Genomic DNA, 24,905 nt, shown 5'->3' on the forward strand with positions numbered 1-24,905 from the left:
CTTTTGAGAGAAAATTCCGTTTGACCTTCAAACGTAATTAATTAATAACAACGATATGCCACTTTTGTTTTTTTTTCCTATTTTGTTAAAATATGCCATTACACCCTGTACATCTATAGAATTTGAGATTTAGTCCTTATACTTTAAAAATTAAAAATTCAGTCCTTTTACTTTTTCAATTTAAAAATTTCAGTCCAATCACTATGATAATTGATATTTTCTGTTAAAAATTTTCAATCTAACATAGTTATTTTCTATCAATCATATAACACGTCATATGAGGACAACTTAATCAATATGTCAAATTGATAAATTTTGATAAAAAAAATACTTAAAATTTTAATGATGTGACTAGAATTTTCAAATCAAAATAGTTAGAAGTTTTTAATTAAATTGATTAAATCTTAAATTTTGTAAAAGTACAGACATTAACAGGATATTTTAATATATGCATGCATGCATACATACATACATATTTTTTTCCCAATCAGATCAGCAATGATTCAGCGAAAGCATCCAACTGCAGTTGATCTTCGTTTGCCTTCAAAAGCTGCAGATACTCTTCGTAAAGCTTATCTAGAGAATTATCATCTTCACTTGGCACACGAGGGTGGCACCCCGACTCTGAAAGAAACCCGGTCCCGTTTTCACCATTGCTTACATATTCTGACCAAGGGCCTTGTATAGCCTGGGTACCCATACCCTCTTCTTCTCCTTGGCTCGAACACACTGTGCTAAACGTATTGCATTGGTCGAAGCTGTCGTTTCTTGGAAAATAAATTGAAGTCACCTTACTGGGTTTTGGGAGATGGACCTTTGGTATCACTGCAGGCTCAAGTGTTGTCTTTGCTTTCTTCGGATTCTGCTTGTTATTGCTGCCTCTGCTGTTCTTTCTCTTGCTCACTTGTTGAACTACTGGCTTTGGTAGTTTCTTGTGGGTATTGGGGTCGATTCCTTGGCTTAGAAGTCTTTTGCTCAGATAGGTGTTCCAGTAGTTTTTAATCTCGTTATCGGTTCGACCAGGGAGCCTCCCGGCAATGAGAGACCAACGATTGCCGAGAAGAGAATGTAATCTGATGATGAGATCGTCTTCATCTGTGGATATATTCCCTCTTTTAATATCAGGTCTTAGATAGTTCATCCATCTCAGCCTGCAACTCTTTCCACACCTGTGTAGCCCTGAAAGTTTCACAGATTTGGCAAGAAAAATGGAATCATTTTAGTTTCAAACCAAGTACTAGTGCCTGCCTTGTGGATTTGTAAGTTAAAATTGAGGAATTTAGCTACCAGCTTTATTGGGAAGTGATCTCCAGTGACCTTCACCATGAGTTTGAACGTAGTTGACAAGCAACGTGTCTTCTCTCGGAGTCCATGGACCTCTATGCAACCCAACTTTTGTACAACAAGGAGCCCTTCCCATCTCTCTCTCTTTCTCTTTGTTTATAAGAAACTCGACGAGTCAGCTCACTCACTCTCTCTTTCTCAAATACTTAACAAGCATTGAAACAATGGAGAGACATGAGGGAAGGGAAACAAGGAAGCAATATAGAGATAGGGATGCTCTAAGGACCACGAGTCCCAAAATATTTGGCTTATGCCTTTTAAAACCGTTAAAAATTATGAATGTGGATTATTTACATCAAACGTCTCCAACTATGACTCAACTTTTAAATTATTCTCTAAACTTTGAAATATTTTTATTTAGTACTAAAGTATCAGTATCAATTTTTTTTCTATAACAATTTTATTGAATGAGAAAATAAAAGAGTTACAAGCAACACTTAATTAGAAAACAAATCCCCAAAAAGCAACAGCAAGGACCATGAAATGTGCCACATGGAACTCCTAAACTTCCCCCAAAACTTTGCCAACTAAATAGCCAATGACTTGGCCTCCCAATAGTCGTGCAAGAAAAACTAACTACTCCTACCCTTCAAATAGTTTTCACCACCTCTTCATAGGTGTTCAATAGTCTCCTATGTCAAAGAAAAATATGAAGTAATACATATTATCAACTTCAATATTCCTTTAAGGGGATACAATTCAAATTTCAAGAAACTTATTTTCTTCCAATAAGCGAAATCGAAAAAATTTAAAGAATAACAACTATGATAATAAGGGCCTCTATTCATAAAAATTGTGAAAAATGTCACCTAATCCGTAGGAGGGGACGAATTATTGTAATTTGTTTTAACCCTAGACATAAACAAAGACAAGGATAATCTTTCTATTCTAAAAAGAACTCCTGAAAGAAAAGGAACTAATTTTAAAGAAAGCAATAAACAAATAAAAATAGAAGATCTGTTTTGACATAAAATGGATATATCCATATATCTTTGAGTTATCTTTATGAAATGATAAAATATGGCAAAACCTATACCAAAAGTTGGTTCACATAGGAATGGGCGCAGTAGTGCACAGAAAAGTGCATGTAGAATACCAAAAGGAGTTATTCATGTTCAAGCAAGTTTCAACAATACCATTGTTACTGTTACAGATGTACGGGGTCAGGTAATCTCTTGGTCCTCCATCGGCACTTCTGGATTCAAGGGTACAAGAAAGGGTGCCCCTTTTGCTGCTCAAACCACAATAGGAAAAGTTATTCGAGCAGTAGTAGAACAAGGTATGCAACAAGCAGAAGTTATGATAAAAGGTCCTGGTCTCAGAGGAGATGCAGTATTACGAGCTATTCGTAGAAGTGGTATACTATGAAGTTTCGTATGGGATGTAACCCTTATGCCACATAATGGTTGTAGACCCCCTAAAAAAGTGTGTAGAAATAAACACTAAAGAGATTTCAAGAAAAATAAATGATTCAATGGTCTGATCAAATAAAATAATATTACTATGGTTCAAGAGAAAGTAAAAGTCTCTACTTTGATCCAGACACGACATTGGAAGTGTGTTGAATCAAGCACAGATAGTAAGGCCCTTTATTATGGACGCTTTATTCTGTCTCCACTTATGAAAGGCCAAGCCGACACAATAGGCATTGCGATGTGAAGAGCTTTGCTTGGAGAACTAGAAGGAACATGCATTACACATGCAAAATTTGACAAAATACCACATGAATATTCTACCATAGTAAGTATTCAAGAATCAGTCCATGAAATTTTAATAAACTTGAAAGAAATTGTATTGAAAAGGAATTGTATGGAACTCGTAACACCTTTATTTGTGCCAAGGGTCCTCGATATGTAACTACTCAAAACATCATCTTACCACCTTCTATGGAAATCGTTGATAATACACCTCATGTAGCCAACCTAACTGAACCAATTGATTTGTGTATTGGACTACAAATCGAGAGAAATAGAGGATATGGTATAAAAATGCCAAAGAATTTTCAGGATAGAAGTTATCCTATAGATGTTGTATTCATGCATGTTCAAAATGCGAATCATAGTATTCATTGTTATGGGAATGATAATGAAAAACATAAGATACTTTTTCTAGAAATATGGACAAATGGAAGTTTAACTCCAAAAGAAGCACTTCATGAAGCCTCTCACAATTTGATTGATTGATTTATTCTTTTTCTACATGCAAAAGAAGAAAACTTACATTTAGAAAATAATCAACATGATGTTACTTTACCTTTTTTCCCGTTTCATGATAGATTAGTTAAACTAATAAAAAAGAAAAAAGAAATAGCATTGAAATATATTTTTATTGACCAATCAAAATTGCCTTCCAGGATCGATAATTGTCTCAAAAAGTCCAATATACATAAATTATTGGACCTTTTGAATTACAGTCGAGAAGACCTTATGAAAATTGAACACTTTCGCATAGAAGATGTAAAACAAATATTGGGCATTATAGAAAAGAAGTAGAAAAAGCATTTTGAAATTGATTTATCAAAATTTTTAATCCAATGGATTTTGAACCTTCAGCATAATCCATAGATTCGGACCAGAATTGAATAAATGTATCTACAGAGAATTCACTTTGACTTTGAAGTGACTACTCCCTAGATAAACACATCATGATATTTTTTTTAATTGATTCAATTTTAAAAAGACCTAAAGTTAGGGATTTATCAATCGATAATGTTGCTCCAATACCTAACCAAAGGGCTATTGCAGTACCAATCAAAAAAATGGTTGTCGCTACTGGACGACAAAATGGACTTTGGAATTTATTAACATTTTCCAAAATGGTACTATTAATAATCCCGTGAATACTGAAACCATTAAAAGAACACCCAATAACTTGTTAGGTATTGTACAAAGTATTTGAAATTCAAGAAAGAAATACCATTCAGGTAATATTTCCAAAGGAGTTGCAAGTGGATCCAGGGGTTCACCAATCATTGAAGATTCTAGAACCGCTAAGCTCACATTACAAGCAATAGTACCGAAAATTTCTACTGGAAAAATATATAAAAGATCATTGGGCCGTGAGAGTTCCCCATAATAATTATGACCCATACCTCTAGCTGTTTTATCTCTTAATTATTTTATCTATTAATACAGGATCATTCAAGTTAGGTTTTTTTGTTATTAGGATAGGTGAATTTTTCAAGATCCATCCCCCAAAGGAACCGGACATGATAATTTTTCATCATCTGGCTCAAGCAAAAGTCAATCAAATCAAATGGATACAAACGGATACCTAAAAAATAAATCTATATTCTATATGTTTAAAATAAATCTATATGTTATCCCCATATATATTAATGGTTCCATATGTAAGAAAAAAGTTACTTGATTCCATTTTATGGAGTTGCGATTATACATTCCAAGGAATTTCATTTTTAAAGGTAAATGCTCAATACCCAAGTAGGCATACAAAGTTGATCGTGATCAAGTGCTTTATGGGTCGTCTTAGGCCTTGCGATTCATCTTTATCCCAAAAATATATCTAGATCTTTTACATATAAAGGACTTACTTGTTACTAATATAGTCTAGCCTTTGCTCTTCTTTAGATCCCTTGCTTCACTCCGATAGTTAATGAAATCAGGTCGATGCAAAAAAAAAATGAATGCATTTTCATACTATTAAGATAAGAAAGTAAAAAAAAAAAACTAAAATTTAATTTGGATTATGCCAAATCACTTATTCTAATGAATCTTACGGAGCCCTATTTATACACAACATCATCAGGTCTGATCATAGAAAAGATTCTCTTCAAGCGAACCAGCCTATCCTTTGTATGGGGCTTACAGGGTGGTTGATACAAAGACACAATTGGTTGGGAATTCCAATATAGCAGATACTAAAATTAAAAGTGATCTAATTTATTGAAAATTTATTGAGTTTCAACTGTTAAATAAAGTATGGGACGAATACTCCAGTAACTAATTTTTAATTGATGATGGACTGATTAGAAATTAACGTTATTGTACAAAAGTTATATATTAAAATTATGGTCCCCAATTACACATAGCTAACTTTTTTAACATCCTCTTAAGAAAAAAAAAAGAGTTAGCATCTCTAAAATACTTGTGTGTTAATTTGGAATAATAAAACCATAAAGACTTGAAGATTTCAATATAGTAATAGATTCAAGTACAGTTCCACATCTAGTTTTGTTCTTGATGATCTAACATGGCAGATCTTAGTTTACGGTTTTAAGTTTTATATCAGAGTTTTAAGATTCCAACAAGTGACATTCAAGCCATGTCATGTTAAATCATTGAGAATAAATTAATTTTCTTTAATTTTTGAAATATTTGTTTTTAAGTTTTGTGATTTTTATGTTATGATTTGGTATTTTGGTTAATATATATTAAATATTTTGGATTTATGTTGAAATTTTTTTGTTAATTTTAGGATTTTATGAATATAGATTAAATGTATACCTGTAATTGAATATATAATTTGTTTTTAATCTATTCTTCTATTATATATATATATAGATTATGGTTTCAATTTTATTCTTGAATTCCAAATTAAATGGAATATTAATGATATTGGTATGATTTTGAATTTTATTACAACGATAATTGATAAAGAAGACTTGCGTTTCTAAAAGTTTAATTGAATTTAAAAGAAAAAAGAAAGGAAAGAATGAAAAGTTGAATCCACGTTCATTTCTTATTGGGGCAGTGATATTGTTTTGATTTCTTTTTCTTCCATTTTTTTCTTTGACTATATATGGATACGGTATTTTAAAGATGAATTCAGGTAGTTTTTCTTGTGAGTATTTGGTTTTCACGTATTATATGTTGTATGAGTTGTAACATATACTAACTATTATCATATTTATTTTTTAAATATTTTAATTTAATGGTTTTAAATTTTAGTGGAAAATAGTTTTAGTTGCTTAATATTTTATTATATATAAAATCAGTCAAATATTAAGGTTTTTTAATTTTTTTATTGTGTCATTTAAACAACTTTATTTTAGTTATTTCATATTTGTAGCGCAAGCAAAAATTTTAGTTTTGACCTTGAACTGTTATGAAAATTTATCGGTATAATAATATATTTTAAAATAACTTAATTGAAACAATAAACTATCAAAGTAACATCTATTGTTAAAATTGTTGTGTGCATGTAACTTAAGCTATAGTAATATTGATTAGCCCCAAGAAAGATTAATGTTTAACAGAATTTGAAAACTACATGTGCAACTATAGTAATAAACATTTAAGGATTATTCAGTTTTACATGTGAGTAATAAATTAATCCAAATGAAGACTTATTATTCGACATGTTTTTATTGTCGGTGTTTGATTACTACACTAAGATATCACTTACAAGTAAATATTGTTATTCAAAGAAAAAAAATTAATGGAGTGCCCAGTATTTTGACATGGGGTTTACATTTATTCAATTTTTTTCGGTTTATATTTGAAGTCTTATGTGAGCTTGTTTTGTTTGATTTAGCTATATTACACTTGTTAACATCACAACCAGCATTAACTCGATTCCTATGTTAAATGACACCAACTTTAAATCATGGCAAGAGAATATATGATTGTTCTCGGAGTCATGGATCTTGACCTTGCGTTAAAGATTGATTCTCCTCAACAACTTTAAAGATTGGATCTTGGATGATCCCATAAGGATGAAATATAAAGATTAATGAAGTTAACATGAAAATATATTGAAGATCGATTAAGTAATTTAATCGAGAAAATAGTTAATCAAAGTTCAGCGACTAAATTGTAAAAGTCCAATCACTATTGAGTTTTAATTTAAAAAATGTTTGAGAACCTAGCTAATGATTATCTAATTGGCTTAAATGGTTATTAAACCATTGTTTTCCATACTGTTAGTGGGAAATGACGATGATTACTAGTAACTTTAGTGATTAAAGAATATAAATATTAGATTAATTAAGATTAATTAAAGACTAAACTAAGTATATATATATCAACATAGTGGAAAAAAAAGATGAAAGATACAGGGAATTAACAAGTATATGCAACGAAGAAGTAAATAAAATAAAATCGAAAAAGATTGAACACACAAATTTTACGTGGAAAAACTCTTCAAAAAGGGATAAAAACCACGGGTAAAAAGAGATTTCACTATAATAAAATGAGAGTACAAAAGATGGAGAGAATCAAAAGAAAACCCAAAGCCCCATAAGAAAATTCCTATGAAACAAAGAATAGAATTCTCTCAATCTTAATATTTATATTATATATAAGCTAAAGTAATTAAGGCCTGTTTATAGGCTAAAATTTGTAGCATATATGACTACAACAACCCTAGGTTAATCAGAGTTTAGGTGGGAAACTAAAAATAGAGTTTAATTGGGATAATAAAACAAAGAAAACTTAGACTGCATGTCACTACGTCGTGATGTCGCTTGATCTATCGTTAGGACGTGAAGGACCGTCATGTCTTTGGGACGAAAGAGTGTTGCTTGTAGGGACGTCACACACTATTTGGTAAAAATAAGAGGCATTCTCCCACAAATATCTACATTGACTTGTATTTGACTTAACTCCTTTGCCAAGCCCTATTACAGGCCTAATTAAATCTTCATCGGGTGCTTTCCAAGTCCTAGAAATGCTCGAACTTTAAAATCGGAAGACTCTTTGTCAACATGTAGGCAGGATTTTATTTTGTGCCAATTTTAAGATTTTGAACATCTCCTTGAATAACCACCTCTTGAGCAAAGTGGTAACTAATGTCTATGTGCTTTGTTCTCTCGTGTTGCCTTTGATCTTTAGTGAGATGTATGGCACTTTGACTATCACAGTATACAACAGTTACCCCTTTTCCGCTTACCAGTTCACTAAACAAACCCCTTAACCAAATTATTTCTTTTACTGCTTCAGTAATTGCCATGTATTTCGCTTCAATAATACGCAAAACCACTATTTTCTTAACGGATTAGTGAGTGAAGGTGTGACTAATTGATAAATATGTAGGGGTTTTTTAATGGATCAACTGTTTGGGAGAAGAAGAACTTAAACCCTAGGCTTGATGACCCTAGAAAGTCATTTAGGTGGGAATTAACCCAAAATTGATATGGCCTATCTGTGACCACCTTAGCCCCAAATTGGTTTGAATTGTGAGGTCAAGAAATAAATAGTTCTTATAGACTCATTAGTTTAGTGGAAGATCGAAAAATCCTGCTAAGTTAATGACTAGTTAATTTAATAGAAAGCCAAAAATAGAAATTAGTTATGACCACCAAAGCGAGCTAATCACCTATAGCTAGATTTGATAGAATTTATAAGTTAGTTTTCTTCATTTATGTTATTTTGATCATTTATTTATAAAACCCCAAAAAATTCTATTTATATTTTATCGTAATATGATTTATTTAAAGTACTAATTAGATCTATTTGCGTTTAGGTTAGAATTAATTTAGTGCTAGCCTCCATTGGGTACGAGAGATCAATAGTTCTTGTCGACTCATTAGTTTAGTGGAAGATCAAAAAATCCTACTAAGTTAATGACTAGTTAATTTAATAGAAACTCAAAAATAGGAATTAGTTATGACCACCAAAGCGAGCTAATCACCCATAGCTAGATTTGATAGAGTTTATAAGTTAGTTTTCTTCATTTATGTTATTTTGTTCCTTTATTTATAAAACCCTAAAAAAATCTATTTATATTTTATCGTAATATGATTTATTTAAAGTACTAATTAAATCTATTTGCATTTAGGTTAGAATTAATTTAGTACTAGCCTCCATTGGGTACGATCCTCAGAGTACTTTCCCACTTCGTTGTAACTAAATTACAACCTAGCTCGTATATTTGCGGATATCGCTTATTTCAGATCTTTTGTGCAGGATTCTCACTTTAGACGTTGGTACTTCCGAAAGTGGTCATACACCCAACGCACCCAGCTTTCGGTTCCTTATCTATTCGAACTCAAGCTTTTACTTGCATCAATATGTATGAGTCATGCATACATAATTTGTTATCCACTTAGGATTTAGGTATGTAATCTGTCGTAATTTGGTGTAGCAAAATAAACTAGTTTTCGCACTTTAGGAGCTTGAATCTGAGTATTTTCATTATGTTTTAATTAAGTTTTCATAGTTTAGTCTAAAAGCAGAATAAAAAGGTTTTCATAGTTGAATCCGAGTATTTTCATTATTTGTCGTAATTTTGTGATACATCAATCAATACAATTTAGGATTCTCTAAATCTTACTCTTGATTTATTCTTTATACATATATTGTAGCGACGTAAAAATTTCGCTTTGGTTGCTAGTTGAGGCGATTATTTGAAAATTCGAAAATGGAATTTCGGTTTTAAAAAGAAGGGAGTCGCCACCGATTCTTTTTCCTAGGTGTGATCGGACACCTAATAAATCCTCTTTTTTTAAAAGAAAATTTAAATTTTTTAAACAAAAAGAAGACCGAGCTTAGATCTACGTCAAAAACAAGAGAAAAATTAGGGTTCGGGAGTTGGTTACGCACGAGGAAGGTATTAGCACCCTCGCAACGCCCAAAATTGGTATCTCGTTAAACATGTGTTGTCTTAATATTCAAAAATACGAGTTCAATTTGATATTTAATCGTGATCCGATCAAAATATGAGAATTTTTAAAATTTCGGTTTCTTTTGAAGGGCGTCCCATTTTTAACACGAGCTGACGAATTTCACCCAACATAGCGATGAAATCGATGAATTAATGTTAAATCGATACATTGCTTTATTTATTGAAAAAAAACATGAATAAAAATATTTTTTAAAATAAAAATTCCTAAATAAATAAACAGTGCAAACAATGATATAATGAATGAAAAAAATATTAACATATAATATAAGAGCATTAGGACAATAATAAAAACAATATTTACAATAAAAAGAAAATAATAATAAAAAAATGATATGCTAATAATATAATAAAAAAAGCAAACTGATATAGAATGGGTAAGAAACAAAAAATAAGAGTTAGAAATACATCGAAGCAAATAATAAATGTGACAATAATATTAAAAACAATAACAATGCATGCGATATTAAACGTAATAATAGTATTAAACACGAAATAAAAACAATAAATATATATACATATAATAATAGTTAGTAAAGTGACAGAAACATGATATTAAACACTAATAATGTTACCTATATACATACGTATATATACTAAAATATAAACATAATAATAGTATTAAAAGGTATATACATAGTATTAAAAATATATAAATAATATATACATATTAGAAATAATAATAATAATATTAAAAACAACTATTAATAGTATTACATAAATATACACATATATATATTAAAAATATATACATAATAATGATATTAAAAGCATGTACGTAATATAGTGTTAAAAATACATACATAATATAGTTATTAAAAATATATACATAATATAATAAAATATATGACTAATATGATATTAAAAATATATACATAACATATAAAAAATATAATATTTAAAAAAATAATATACATAATATAATATTAATATATGTATGCGAATATGGAGTATAATATATATATTGAAAGAATACATATATGGCATATGAATATATTAACAAAAACAATAATATTAAAAACTATTAATAATACTATAATATATATAAATATTAAGTAAAAAAATAATAATAATGAAATGCTAATAAATAAAAAAATATAATAATAACAGTAATAAAATATAATAGTATAAATAATATTAAAATTAAAATAAAATAATGAGAAAAAAGTGAAAAAAGGACGAAATTTAATTAAAAATGAAATTTTTGAGGCGAATTCGAAATAAAAACAAAAAGGAAGGACTTATTTGAACGCGCGTAAAACGGTAGAGGACCAAAAGCGCAATATTCCCTCATCCTAAAACGCAGCGTATGGCAAAGGACCAGATCACAAAGCGCAACAAATTTTGGGGCCAAATTAAGAAATATTAAAAAACTCAATTGCGAAAACATAAAAAGGTGGAAGGGTCATTTGCGCAATTAGACCCTTAAGTAAAAACACGCGGATCCTTGGAGCGGGTCGAGTCAACACACGAGTTAGCTCAAAACGACGTCGTTTTGGGGTTAAAAGGCAGCCCCCAAAATGACGTTGTTTTGGGAGGCTATAAAAGGGCCTTTTTTTAGAAAAAAAATCATTTATGCTGCTGGAGAGAAAAAAAAGAGAGAGGGGAGGGGTAAGGTGATTTACGGCCACAAGGCCGGTCACCGTCTGGTCACCGGACTGCCGTGCGCCACCGCAGCTCCGTCGCCGCCAGCCACCGCACACGGTGGCCGAAAGTTCAAAAGGTATATTTTTTTTACTTTCTTTTATTTATTTATTTTTTTGCTTAATAATATATATTTTTGATAGATAAAGATATATACTAAAAAAGATTTAAAATAAATAAAGAAAAACGATGAAATCACCTTAGGGTTTCTAGTTTCGACTGTTAATACTTTGGTTCTCTGATTTGGATTGATTTTCTTGCTTGATCTACTGTTTTTTTTTTGAAAATAATGTATGTATGTATTGAAAATTGTCGAAAAAAATCCCCTTTTTACATCACTTTGTTCGACTTATATAGCCGTTTTCATTGCTTTCTAATCCGTTTTTGCTGCTTGCATGTCTACTTCATTTTGCAGAGTGGTTGATGGTGGTGGAGTGGAGGTATGGTGGCTGACGGTGGATGTGACAGTCATGGTGGCAGAAGACCCTAGGTACGGCTCACCTAGGGTTTGAAATTTTTGTTGTTTTTTTGTTATGGTTTGGGCTACATTGTTTTGGGCTTAGTGGGTTTAGGTTTAGATTGGGTTTGAGGATGGGTTAAATGGGTAGTTGGGTTTGGGTAGCTTGTATTGCTAGTTAGCTATTGGTTTAGGGTCTGTTTTGGGTTTAATGTATTGGGCCTAAAGTGTAAACGGGCCAAAATTGGCCTACAACAGCTGCCCCTCTTTGCTCATTGTCGTGTAACGGGAATAGAGCAAAGACACAAGAAAAGGCCAATTTTGCCCTGTCTTGACTTCTCTGGTGCTTTTCTCATTCAGGTAGTCTTTTTCCAGTCCACCGCATCTTGTAGCTTTGGTTCAATCCACTGTAAATTCGGAGATATGCCTTGTAGCTTTAATCTGCTCGCATTTTCAGGGATATAAGATCCATTTTCTTGATCTGCTTCGTTGTATCTTCAGAAAGATAAGATCTGCAACTTCAATGTGCTTCACTGCAACTTAGATCAGCTCCACTGTAACTTCAAGGCTCTGCTACAACTTCAGGGAGATAAGACTTGTAACTTCAACCTGCTTCACTACAACTTCAAGTAGGCAAAATCTGTGTCTTCGATTAACTCCAATCTTTATCCTCGGCATGTGACCCGAGGCTCAACTCACCTCTCGCAATATGAGCTGACTTTTGATAAAAACAGAATTTGAAAAACAAAAACTGAAAATACCTCAGCGTGTCCCGAGGCTCAACTCACATTTCGCAATATGAGATTGATTTTTTTGAAAAATAGAAATTGAAAATACCTCAGCGTGTGACCCGAGGCTCAACTCACCTCTTGCAGTATAAGTTGATTTTTGAAAAACAAAAATTAAAAACAGAATTTGAAAAATAGAAGTTGAAAAACCTCAACGTGTGACCCGAAGCTCAACTCACCTCTTGCAATATGAGTTGATTTTTGAAAAACGTAAAAATTGAAAACAGAAATTGAAAGTACCTCGACGTGAGACCCGAGGCTCAACTCACCTCTCGCAATATGAGTTAATTTTTTTTGAAAATAGAATTAAAAATACCTCAACGTGACCTGAGGCTCAACCCACCTCTCGCAATATGAGTTGATTTTTTGAAAAACAGAAATTAAAAATACCTCAGCGTGTCTTGAGGCTCAACTCACCTCTCTCAATATGAGTTGATTATTGGAATAACTGAAATAAAAAAAAAATATCAGAATACCCACACATGTCATCTGGTGGAACTCGAGTGTCTCTTTCCTTGATTCAGTACAGCTATCATCGAAACCTCTTGCTCTACTGGAGTACCTGTATTTGTCATGCATGATGTTATCATGATATGCACATGTTTGTCTTAAATGCCTTTATGCCTACATGATTATGCTATGCGCCTTGGGCTTGTCTGTCACATATCCCTTTTCGTTACGATTCTTATGATGATCTACGTTCATTGCTTCGATTCTTGACTTTCTCTTCAGGCTTTGTACCCAACCTCAAGTTTTACAAGTAACCTGCGTTTCTCAGATATCACTATTTTGCCCCTGGTTGAACTTTGTCCTTACTTTGAGGCTCTTGTACTTATCAAACTCTCATCCGGGTAATGGTTAACATTTCTTTTGTTTGGAGTATGTCATTTCACTATTTACCATTTAAATAAACCACATAATAAGATGCATGAAAATTGTAAGGTAGGGACGAAAGGGATACCTCACATTTATTTATTTCAAAGGTAGCAAACAAAGAAAATTAACCAAGGATAGTAAAAAGTATCATAAAGAGAAAGGGGATTGCATTCAACGGAAACAAATGCTCTAGATATTCAACACATGAACTCTTCCACGTTTCTTAATCAAGAATCCTTTCGAGTGTGGCTTCTTGTGTAGAAGATTTCGAGCTTTCAGAAATGCTTCAAATATTGCAGTCTCGCTGTTTGACCCACCGTTCAAGCTCCTTGCTCTTTAAGCCCAGGTTTGCTTCATTAGGACGCCCTATCAGGTTTTCATCCTAATCCTTTTTGTTCATCAAGACGCCCTTTTCGGGTTTTCACCTTGATATTTTTTTAGGCATAATATTTTTTACAACATCTGAGTTCACTGGGTTAGGTAACTCTTTCCCATCCATCTCAGTGAGAATCAAAGCTCCACCTGAGAAAGCCTTCTTCACGACATATGGTCCTTCCAATTTGGTTCCCATTTTCCTCAGAAGTCTTTTTGTATTGGGATAATCTTTCTCAGCATGAGTTCTCCTTCGTGGAATTCTCTTGGTCTTACTTTCTTGTCATGGGCCGCAATCATTCTCTTCTGGTACATCTGTCCATGATAGATTGCCTTCAAACGTTTTTCTTCAATAAGGTTTAACTAGTCATATCGAGGTCGAACCCACTCTGCTTCCTCTAGTTTCGACTCCATTAAGACTCGTAGAGAGGGGATCTCAACTTCAATAGGTAGCACAGCTTCTATTCCATAGACCAGAGAGAAAGGAGTTGCTCCCGTAGATGTCCGTACAAATGTGCGATATGCATACAAAGCGAATGGTAGCTTCTCATGCCAGTCCTTATATGACTCTATCATTTTTCCAATACTCTTCTTAATATTTTTGTTGGCCGCTTCAACAGCTCCGTTCATCTTTAGGCAATAGAGCGAGGAGTTATGATGCTTTATTTGAAATTGCTCACACACTTCTTTCATCATCTTGTTGTTCAAATTCAAGGCATTATCTGAAATGATTCTTTCAGGCAAACCATATCGACAAATGATTTCCTTTTTTAAGAACCTGCAAACTGCAGTTTTCGTTACATTAGCAAATGAAGCGGCTTCTATCCATTTCATGAAGTAATTTATCACGACAAAAATAAATCAGTGTCCATTAGAAGTTTTTGGGAAAATTGGCCCTATAACATCCATGCCCCACATAGAAAAAGGCCACGGAGAAGTCATGACATGAAGGGGCGAAAGAGCTACATGAATCTTATCGCCATAAATTTGACATTTGTGGCATTTTCTTGCATAACTAATACAGTCGCTTTCCATCGTCAACCAGTAGTAACCGAGTCTCATAATCTTCTTGGCCATAGTGAAACCATTGGCATGTGTCCCACAGATTCCTTCATGAACATCTTCGAGTATTTTTCTGGCTTCAATAGCATCCACGCATCTTAGAAGCACTTGATCTTTTCCTCTTTTGTACAGGATGTCCCCGTCAAGAACAAATCCCACTACCATTCTTCTGATGGTTCTTTTGTCATTCTCATTTGCTTGTTCGGGATACCTTTGATTTTTGACATATTCTAAGATATCATGGAGCCATGGCCGTCCATCTGGCTCTTTGTCAATGCTAAAACAATGTGCAGGGACCTCGTATATGCTCATTTGGAAAGGCATTATTTCTGTTTTTCTATTTGCTTTGAACATTAAAGCCAAAGTGGCTAGGGCATCGGCCAATTGGTTTTCTTCTCATGGGAAGTAATTAAAAGTTATTTCTTTAAATTCTTTAATCAGTCCTGCCACTAGATCGCTATATTTAACTAATTTCGAATCTCTCACTTCTCAATCTCCACGGATTTGGTATATCACCAATGCTGAGTCCCCATACACCTCTAAGATTTCGACGTTTCGTTCAATAGCTGCATAAAGTCCCATGATACAGGCCTCATATTCCGCTATGTTATTGGTACAGAAGAAATTCAGCCTGGAAGTGAAGGGATAATGGTTCCCTTCTGGTGATACTAAGACTGCTCCAATCTCATGCCCCAATGTATTCGATGCACCGTCAAAGTTCATCTTCCATAACTTCTCTTTGGATGACTCACATTTTTTTCCCGTAATGCACATCAAGTCTTCATCTGGGAAATCAAATCTCAATGGCTCGTATTCTTCCATCGTTCGAGTTGCTAAGAAATCAGCTATTGCACTCCCTTTTATTGACTTTTGGCTCACATAGACGATGTCGTATTCTGATAATAGGATCTGCCATCGTGTCATTCTTCCTAAAAGTGCAGGTGATTCCATCATGTACTTTATGGGGTCCAGCTTTGAAATCAACCATGTCGTATGATACACCATATATTGCGTGAGCCTCTGAACTACCCAAACCAAAGCACAACAGAATTTTTCATTTGACGAATACTTTGCCTCATACTCTGTGAACTTTTGTTGAGATAGTAAATCGCCTTTTCCTTTTTCCCTAACTCATCATGTTGCCCCAGTACGTAACCCATGGAATTTTTGAACACGGTCAGATAAAATATTAACGGTCTTCCTGGAGTTGGCGGTACTAGCACCGGGGGACTAGACAAATACTGTTTTATCTTGTCAAAAGCTACTTGGCATTCCTCGTTCCATTCTCCTGGATTATGCTTTCGAAGAAGTCAAAAAATTGGGTCACACTGGTTGGTAAGTTGAGCAATGAACCGAGCGATGTAATTCAACCTCCCTAAAAATCCTCTGACTTCTTTTTGCGTGCGCGGAGGTGGTAGTTCTTGTATGGCTTTAATCTTTTCTGGATCAACTTCAATGCCTCTCTCGCTGACGATGAAGCCTAGCAATTTTCCCGAGGTAGCCCCAAACGTACATTTGGCTGGATTGAGCTTTAGCTGGAACTTTCTCAGTCTTTCAAACAACTTCCTGAGGTTCCCAACATGCTCTCTTTCCCCCTTGGATTTGGCGATCATATCATCGACGTAGACTTCTATTTCTTTGTGCATCATGTCATGAAACAACATCACCATGGCCCTCTGATATGTTGCCCCAGCGTTCTTTAATCCGAACGGCATCACCTTATAACAGAATGTTCCCCACATCGTTACGAAAGTAGTTTTCTCCATATCCTCGGGAGCCATCTTTATCTGATTATAACCCAAGAATCCATCCATGAATGAAAATAATAAATGTTTGGCTGTGTTATCCACCAATGTATCGATGTATGGCAAAGGCAAATTATCTTTAAGACTTGCTCGATTCAGATCGTGAAAATCCACATACATTCGTACATTGCCGTCTTTCTTCGGTACTGGGACTATGTTAGCTACCCATTGTGGGTATTTGGAGACTTGTAGGAAGCCAGCATCGAATTGTTTCTTGACTTCTTCTTTTATCTTTAACAGCATTTCAGGTCTTATTCGTCTTAGCTTCTGTTGAATGGGTTTGCATTCTGGTTTCAGTGGGAGTCTATGGACCACTACATCCTCATCCAATCTTGGTATGTCCTGATACGACCATGCAAATACATCTTTGTACTCATGAAGCAAAGCGATCAAATCATATTTGGTGTTATCTAAAATAGATGTCCTAATCTTCACTTCTTGCCTCTTTTCTTCATTTCCCAAGTTTACTATCTCAACAGATTCTTGATGAGGTAGAATCTGTTTATCTTCTTGTTCTACCATTCTTAGTAAGTTAGGAGACGAGACATAGTCTTCAACATTTTCCTCAGCTTCGAACTCTCCTAAACAAATAGCCTTCTCGAAATTGATTTCAAGATTTGTAACGGGTTTGCTCATATCATTGATATCTGAGCACCTGAAAGTTGAATGGAAAACAAAACTATAGAGGATCATCAAAGTATTGGGACCAACAAGCATGGCATTATGTGAGATATATGCAATGACAGGCTGTGAGAAGAGGGAAAAAATATGAATTTAATGAGAATGAAAGGACCATGACAAAATGCATCTCTATTAATGTTCATTTAAATGATAAAGAGCAAACATAAGCTCTTACAAAAGAATCCCACTATTACTTAGGGACATACAAAAAGAAGAGTGTTAACATTGAGCATTACTCTAGAAGAGACTTAGAAACTACAAGAAGGTCCATAGTAGTCCAATTGTTCAAAACGAATCCAGGAGGACAAGGGCCTATCATTGAAACATCTTTAATTGCATCATCTCATTTGTCAATGACATTTATACTGACATTCTGAAGACCCTTTCCAATTAATAACAGTGTGCTTCATGGATTATCTTCCTCGGGGTGTATCATTCCTGTAGATGTAAATGTTTTTTACAAAGGAAGGTACGTCATGGGCTCCCATTCTAATTCTTGGCCTAAGGCTCTTGCAATTCGCCTTTCTCGATCTTTCTGCAACTGTTTTCTTCTTTGTCGTATATCCGGTTCGAACCCTAAACCATATCGAGCCTTATGGGGCACTGGTCTTAGAGCTCTAACTATCCCTTGCTGATATCTTCCCAAACCTTTCCTCGCTCGGGCTCCCTTTCCCACAGTTAGCTTAATTCCCATCTTGGTGTTCCTTGACAACTTAGGCATGGGAATTTTATTTCCTTCAGCAACGAACGTAACATTGATAAATTCGAAGGAATGGAAGGAATATTCTATTGCATCTTTGCTTACTTCGAGGTATGGTGTATCAGTAGATATAGATGCGATAATGTCTTCCTCACCCACGACAGTGACCAAAAGACCATCCATGATAAACTTCACTTTTTGATGGAGAGATGAAGGAACTGCCCTAGCAGAGTGGATCCAAGACCTTCCTAAAAGGAAATTATATGAAGGCGTGATGTTTATGACCTGAAACTCGATGTCATATAAATAGGGGCCTACTTCTAGAGGAATTTCAATTTTTCCTATGACTTCTCGTCTTGTCCTATCAAATGCTCTTACTGTAGAGTGACAAGGCCTCAGATAAGATATATCAATTGGAATTCTAGAAAGCGTGGCCAAAGGCATAACATTGAGTGCTGACCCGTTATCAATGAGCACATTCGGTATTATATAACCCTTGCGGGTTTTGATATGTAATGCTTTTACGGAGCCCCTACCATTTGGCGGTATTTCGTCATCACTGAAAGAAATAAAATTATCCGCGTTCAGGTTATTCACCCACCTATCAAGTTTTTCGACAGATATATTGCTTGCCACGTAAGCTTAGTTTAACATTTTCAGCAAAGCATTCCGATGTGGTTCTGAATTCAACAATAGGGATAATACCGAGATTCGTGTCGATTCTTTGCTTAACTGTTCCACGACGTTATATTCACTATGCTTGATGAACTTTAAGAATTCATATGCTTCCTCTTCATTCATAGGCCTTTTAACTTCTTGTTCGGACGGAGTCTCAAGTTCGACCTCAGCCTCATGCATCGGTGCCTTTCCTTTCTGCTTCAAGTCATTAGTCTTCTTCATTGGTTTGACCACTTTAGAATAATACCTCCCGCTGCGGGTGAAGTGTCCAACTTCTCCAACATTTCCGGCAGTAACTTTGGATTTTTCACCTTCAGGTATGATGATGTTGACATCATATTTCCATGGTACTACCTTGATGTCTTTGTAAAGGAAAGGAGATGGTACTTCAATTATCATCTTTGGTTTCACTTGCTCCTTTTTTGCATCGTAATAAATCACCAATGGTCGATCGGCACTATAAGGGAAACCTGATGATTGATTATCAGAAGTGCATACTTCTCCTTCATCGTCCTCTTTCATTTTGTTAAAGATATTGACTTCCTTATTGTCCATCATATCTTGAAGTAACTTTCTTAATTCCTCACAAGACTGAATGTCATGCCCTTTAATACCATGGAAGTCACAAAAACATTGACTTTTTATACTTCCTTCTTTAAAAATTCTGTAGGGGTGACAGGACAGCCCATTTTCAACCATCGCCTTCCATATCTTCTATAAAGGTGTCTTTATTTCAAAAACGCAGCTTTTGGTTCGCCACCTGTCTTCTTTTATCACTGCGCTCACGTTCCCTTCAGTGTGATTAGGGAGTGGGTTTCCAGCCATATTGCCAACACCATCAAATCATAGAATGTCTGCATCAATAAGACCTTGAACCCTCCTTTTAAAGGCCAAAAAATTTTCTGTAGAATGCCCCTGGTTTCTAGCGTGGTACATGCAACTAGCATTAGGGTCGTACCATTTTGGGTATGGAGGCTTCAAGGGTGCCATATAATATGGGGATATTAATTGTTTTTCTAATAGTTTTGGGTACAGCTCTCCGTATGACATGGGAATAGGGGTGAATTGAGGTTTTTTAGGATTGGGTCTTACCGGTTTTTGTTCATCTTTAGGTTGGCTTTGAGCTGGCATGGTATTCTATGGGAACGTAGTGACTGGTCTTTGGTTATTTGTGGTGTAAATGGGGTAAGAAGGGTAATGAGATGGTGCTTGATAGTAAGGGCTTTGGGGAGGATAATAGAAGTTTGGAGGTGGGCGATATCGAGGTCGTGACTGGGTTGGAGACGGATTAGAAGTCTAGTGACTCTCAGTTCCCACCATGTAGGTTTCTGCCTCTTTTTTCTTCATGGGTACTGTCCTTTTCGAGCTCTTGAGGCCTTCCATCCTTCCACTTTTGATGGCATTCTCTATAAGTTCCCCGGATATTACAATATCTGTGAAATCTTTCGTGGCACTTCCTACCAACTTATCGTAAAATGGTGCTTTCAAAGTGTTGATGAAGAGGACCGTTATTTCAGTTTTAGTTAATAGGGGTTCTACTTGGGCCGAGATATCCCTCCATCTTTGGGCGTATTGTCTAAAAGTTTTCGTCGGCTTTTTTTCCATCATCTGCAGAGTCAGCCGATCAGGCACCATGTCAGATACATGCTTGTATTGTTCACAAAATGTAGATGCTAAGTCTTTCCATGATCGAATCTTTTCTCTACTAAGCTGATTATACCATCGAAGAGCCGATCCGACCAAGCTATCTTGAAAACAGTGTATTAGCAATTTATCTTCATTCACGTAACCAGTCATCTTCAGGCAGAACATGATAAGGTGCGCTTTTGGACATCTCGTGCCATCGTATTTTTCAAAATCTGGTACTTTGAATTTCGGAGGCAGAACCAGATCGGGCACCAAACTGAGCTCTTTGGCACTCAATGCAGAGAAGGCTTCAGTACCTTCTATCGCTTTCAGTCTTTCTTCCAAAGTCCTATACTTATCCTGATCATCATGATCATCCATTTTCAACCTGACTATTTCTATCGGATTATCCAAATCTGGAACATTGGGATCGATAGGATTAGCTCCGGGGTTCGATACGAATATACCTTGCCCTAGATGAGCAAGGGGTACGGGTCGTTGCTCCAAGCTTGCAGGTTCTACTCGAGGACATTCTCTTTACATTACATGTGCATGAGGTGGAGTGAATCCTGGGGGATAGAGCGGATCCTGATCATGATTAGTTCTTGGCTGAGGCTCCATAGTGTCAAGGCTCTACATAGGCCCCTTTCCTTTAACTAAAGCTAACATCATTTCTATCATCTTGGTCATTTGATCTTTTTGCTCGAGTGATTCCTCTCGAGATCTCACCATCAGATCTCTTGTTTCCTGCTGTGATTTAGCCAACTGCTCTTGCAATTCTCTTTGGGCTCTTTCCATCCTTTCAATTCTTTCATTGAATTCGGCCTCTATGGTTCTAGCTCTTAGACGCGTTCTATAAGTATGGCGTGATTCCAGACTTGATGTGTCGCAACTGCGGATTATACGGTTTTAACCTCAATGAATGATTATGAGATATGTACATGCAATGAATGAATGAATGAATAAATGACAAACAAATGTTGAATAAATGACGAATAAATGTTAGTCATGAATAAATATGCAAGAATTTTGGTGTTGATTTCAAGATAGCCCCATACTTAGGCATTTCATTTATCAAAAGAGTCTATTACAAAACGTTTCGCCATTTTTTGATTCAACAGTTACACAGATTTCCTAGCCACATCGCCTTGTTTCTTCACTCGCTCTAAGAACTCTAACATGCTTGATCTTTAGCTCGGAGGAAATTAGCAACTGAGAGTTTCAGCTTCATCTGATAATTGCACAACTTGCATAGTCGCCTTGCAAATTTCATTGATCAAAAAGCCGAGTTGCATTTTCTTTTCTTAGAGAGCTCTTTCGTAGGCGTGAATGTCTCTGTCGTACTGACTATTCTTTTCTTCCAGGGCTTCTAGGAGATTATCCAATTGTTGCTATTGAGCTTGCAGTGTATTTTTTAAATCTCGTATTTTTCTTCTTAGCTCTTGACATTCAGGCTGACTAGTCACAAAGTCTGCAGTCACAGTTTCATACTCAACATTCTTCTTTCTTAACTCTATCATAGCACGCGTAACTTTTTCCTCTTCTTTCTTTGCTTTTCCTTTCTAGAATTTTATCCCACCTTTGATGTTACTGATTTCTTCCTTCCATTCTGCTGATGACTTGCCCAAACCACTATTTTTTATAGTATTTCTTAATTTTTTATTTTCCAAATGAAGGTCCCTTAAATCGTTTCTCACGTTCTCAGCTTCTTTTTGAACTTTCATGGTTTTGGATTCTTCAATTTGAACCCCGATCTTCAGCTGGTAGTTTTCCTCCTAAAGAGAACTAATATCCTGTAATAGCTTGGCCTTTTCACATTCGAATTCATGTCTCGCCACTTCCAGCTCGGATGGCATTTCTTCTGTGAAAGGAATTTGGAAAGTATAACTCGTCGGTGAGATTTGTTGACTATTCACTCGTCATTTTCTCCATAAGTCATAATCCTAAGTGACAGTATCAGCATAAAGGGCTAACTCCATTAGGTGAATTTCCTTCCAAGACTTTGCAGTATCTTGGACTCTTTTCATGTAGCCTTCACCCGTAAAGGCAAACTCTGATTGTGCCAATCCTCCGGTAGCGGGTATGAACTGTCGTGAAGCAAACTGCCTTTGAACCATTAACGGAGCTTATCCAATTCCTCCCCATAATCCTAGTAAAGAAACCCAATCTTGGCTTCCGCATTTATATATCAGAACTGAAGGACGAATCCATGATGCTCTGCAGGTTATCTCTTCAGCGCGAAGGTTTTGAAAAATCGAAACCCAGTGCTGCTAGATGACATCTTTCGGCCAATCTTTCTCAAAGTAAGCCTTTAATGGGGCGAATGTTTTTGAGAACATGTGGAAAGGTGTGCGCTCTACTTTCTAGAAATGGCTCAGAATCCAAACATTAAGTAACTGCGCGCATCCGATAAAATGTCCTTGCCCTTTTCTCCTACAACTACTCAGAGATCTAAAAGTCTCGGCCAAGATAGTTGGGATGGGGTTGATCCCTTACCCCAACCTTTCAAAGAAATCCACTACCGCGACTTCTATATGCCCCAAAACCTTTGGGAAGACGATCAGTCCATAAATGGCCAAAGCAAACAGATCCATTCTCTTTGCAATATCTGGATGGTTTTGAACTAAGTCTCGCAGAGAAAACCACGGAACACAACTGACTTCATTCTTTTTCTTTATCTGTTTTTCAGCCCATATATCGGTCATTCTGGTCAACCTCACTAGCTTTTTCTTGAAGGTTATTGGCTTAGGCTTTTTCATATATATCTTGTTGAATTGCACATTATCAACACGAAGTAAAGCAGCATATTCTTCTATGGTCGGAGTCATATCTTCCTGATTGAAAGTAAAGCACTGGTAAGCTGGGTCCCAGAATCGAACCATGGCTTGAATCAACTGTTCGTCTACGTTGATGGCGATCAAGTGAGCTATATCCCTATACTTTTCAGTGAAGATGCCCCTACTCTCTGAGTCCCACTGTTTCCAAATTTGAGTCAAATCTTCGAGGTTATTCTGACGAGCATTTGAAATTACTTGCTCGGGAAGATTGGAGATACATCCTTCTGTTAAACTGTCCCCTTTCGCTTTCTGAGTCTTTAAAGACCAGTCTCGAATCACGACATTTTTCTCGGTCACTTGTGTAATTGACTCCTCCATCAGAAACCCTTTTTGGGCAACCAATCTCTAATCAACACCTTCCTAATCAAGATGCCTATGATGCATGATGCAAAATAAAAACAAAGACAAATACCTTGGTTAGTACAACAAATATGAACAGAGGAAAATTACGAAAAATCCAAATAAAAACTGTAAATGTCAAAGAAATAAAAGGTAAGAGGCATTTCTCCTATGTACTTATTTTGGTGACTATTAACGGATAGAGGTTCGTCATGGCTCTAATTAGGTGGCTCATATGATTCACTATATGAGGTTTCGGTTCTAGATAGGTACTCAAATTTTCCGTACTGTCATCTGCTAAGATTAGTACGAAGCCTCGGTCATTGCCTATCACAAGCTTACAAGTTCAATTTGAGGGATCACATTTACTTATGCCTATGTGGAGGGACAAGTTAACTCACGAAAGCATAAGTTATATATAACCTGAAAGTATTCACTAGCCTGTGCGGAGGGACGAGTTAACTCACGAAGGCATAGCGTTTACTTTCACTTAAACAGACGGAGCCCGGGTAGAGAACTTATGTTATGCAAAATGCAAGTGCACGGTGTGTGGGGAGAAACTTACAAACCTTTCATCTTATTTTAAAACTACGGAACTAAAACTATAAAAACTTAGAGCTGAAAAGCAAAAGATAAAACAAGTTAGAAAAATATTTACAACATGATGCAAATGCATGATTTTTGAAAACAAAATTTGAGGATCACGACTAAATATTAATTTGAACAAGGAAATTTGAAAATTTTGACAACACGCGTTTAATTCGACTCGACTCTCAAGAATGGCTCCCCAACGGAGTCGCCAGCTGTAGCGACGTAAAAATTTCGCTTTGGTCGCTAGTTGAGGCGATTATTTGAAAATTTGAAAATGGAATTTCGGTTTTAAAAAGAAGGGAGTCGCCACCGATCCTTTTTCCTAGGTGTGATCGGACACCTAATAAATCCTCTTTTTTAAAAAGAAAATTTATTTTTTTAAAAAAAAGAAGGCCGAGCTTAGATCTACGTCAAAAACTAGAGAAAAAATAGGGTTCGGGAGTCGGTTACGCACGAGAAAAGTATTAGCACCCTCGCGACGCCCAAAATTGGTATCTCGTTAAACATGTGTTGTCTTAATTTTCA

General features: G+C 35.4%; 3 protein-coding genes across 3 annotated transcripts; 1 reads left to right on the forward strand and 2 right to left on the reverse strand.

Annotated features, from left to right (window-relative positions):
• Nucleotides 1–281: 281 nt before the first annotated feature.
• Nucleotides 282–1,573, reverse strand: LOC107936672 (myb-related protein 308). The gene is made up of 2 exons (XM_016869420.2): nucleotides 1,288–1,573; nucleotides 282–1,179 (listed from the first exon to the last, which is right to left on the reverse strand). The coding sequence occupies exons 1-2, from the start codon at nucleotides 1,418–1,420 to the stop codon at nucleotides 488–490; spliced, it is 825 nt and encodes a 274-aa protein (XP_016724909.1). The 5' UTR covers nucleotides 1,421–1,573; the 3' UTR covers nucleotides 282–487.
• Nucleotides 1,574–2,364: 791 nt separating this feature from the next.
• Nucleotides 2,365–2,712, forward strand: LOC121204821 (30S ribosomal protein S11, chloroplastic-like). Its single transcript, XM_041075409.1, has one exon. It carries the CDS (start codon nucleotides 2,365–2,367, stop codon nucleotides 2,710–2,712), a length of 348 nt encoding a protein of 115 aa, XP_040931343.1.
• A 15,354-nt stretch (nucleotides 2,713–18,066) lies between these two features.
• Nucleotides 18,067–19,686, reverse strand: LOC107936669 (uncharacterized). Its single transcript, XM_016869418.2, has 2 exons — nucleotides 18,962–19,686; nucleotides 18,067–18,841 (listed from the first exon to the last, which is right to left on the reverse strand). The coding sequence occupies exons 1-2, from the start codon at nucleotides 19,684–19,686 to the stop codon at nucleotides 18,067–18,069; spliced, it is 1,500 nt and encodes a 499-aa protein (XP_016724907.2).
• Between the last annotated feature and the right edge of the window lie 5,219 nt (nucleotides 19,687–24,905).

The sequence above is a fragment of the Gossypium hirsutum genome, chromosome A08 (genome assembly GCF_007990345.1).
Source record: "Gossypium hirsutum isolate 1008001.06 chromosome A08, Gossypium_hirsutum_v2.1, whole genome shotgun sequence".
In the NCBI taxonomy this organism is placed as follows: domain Eukaryota; kingdom Viridiplantae; phylum Streptophyta; class Magnoliopsida; order Malvales; family Malvaceae; genus Gossypium; species Gossypium hirsutum.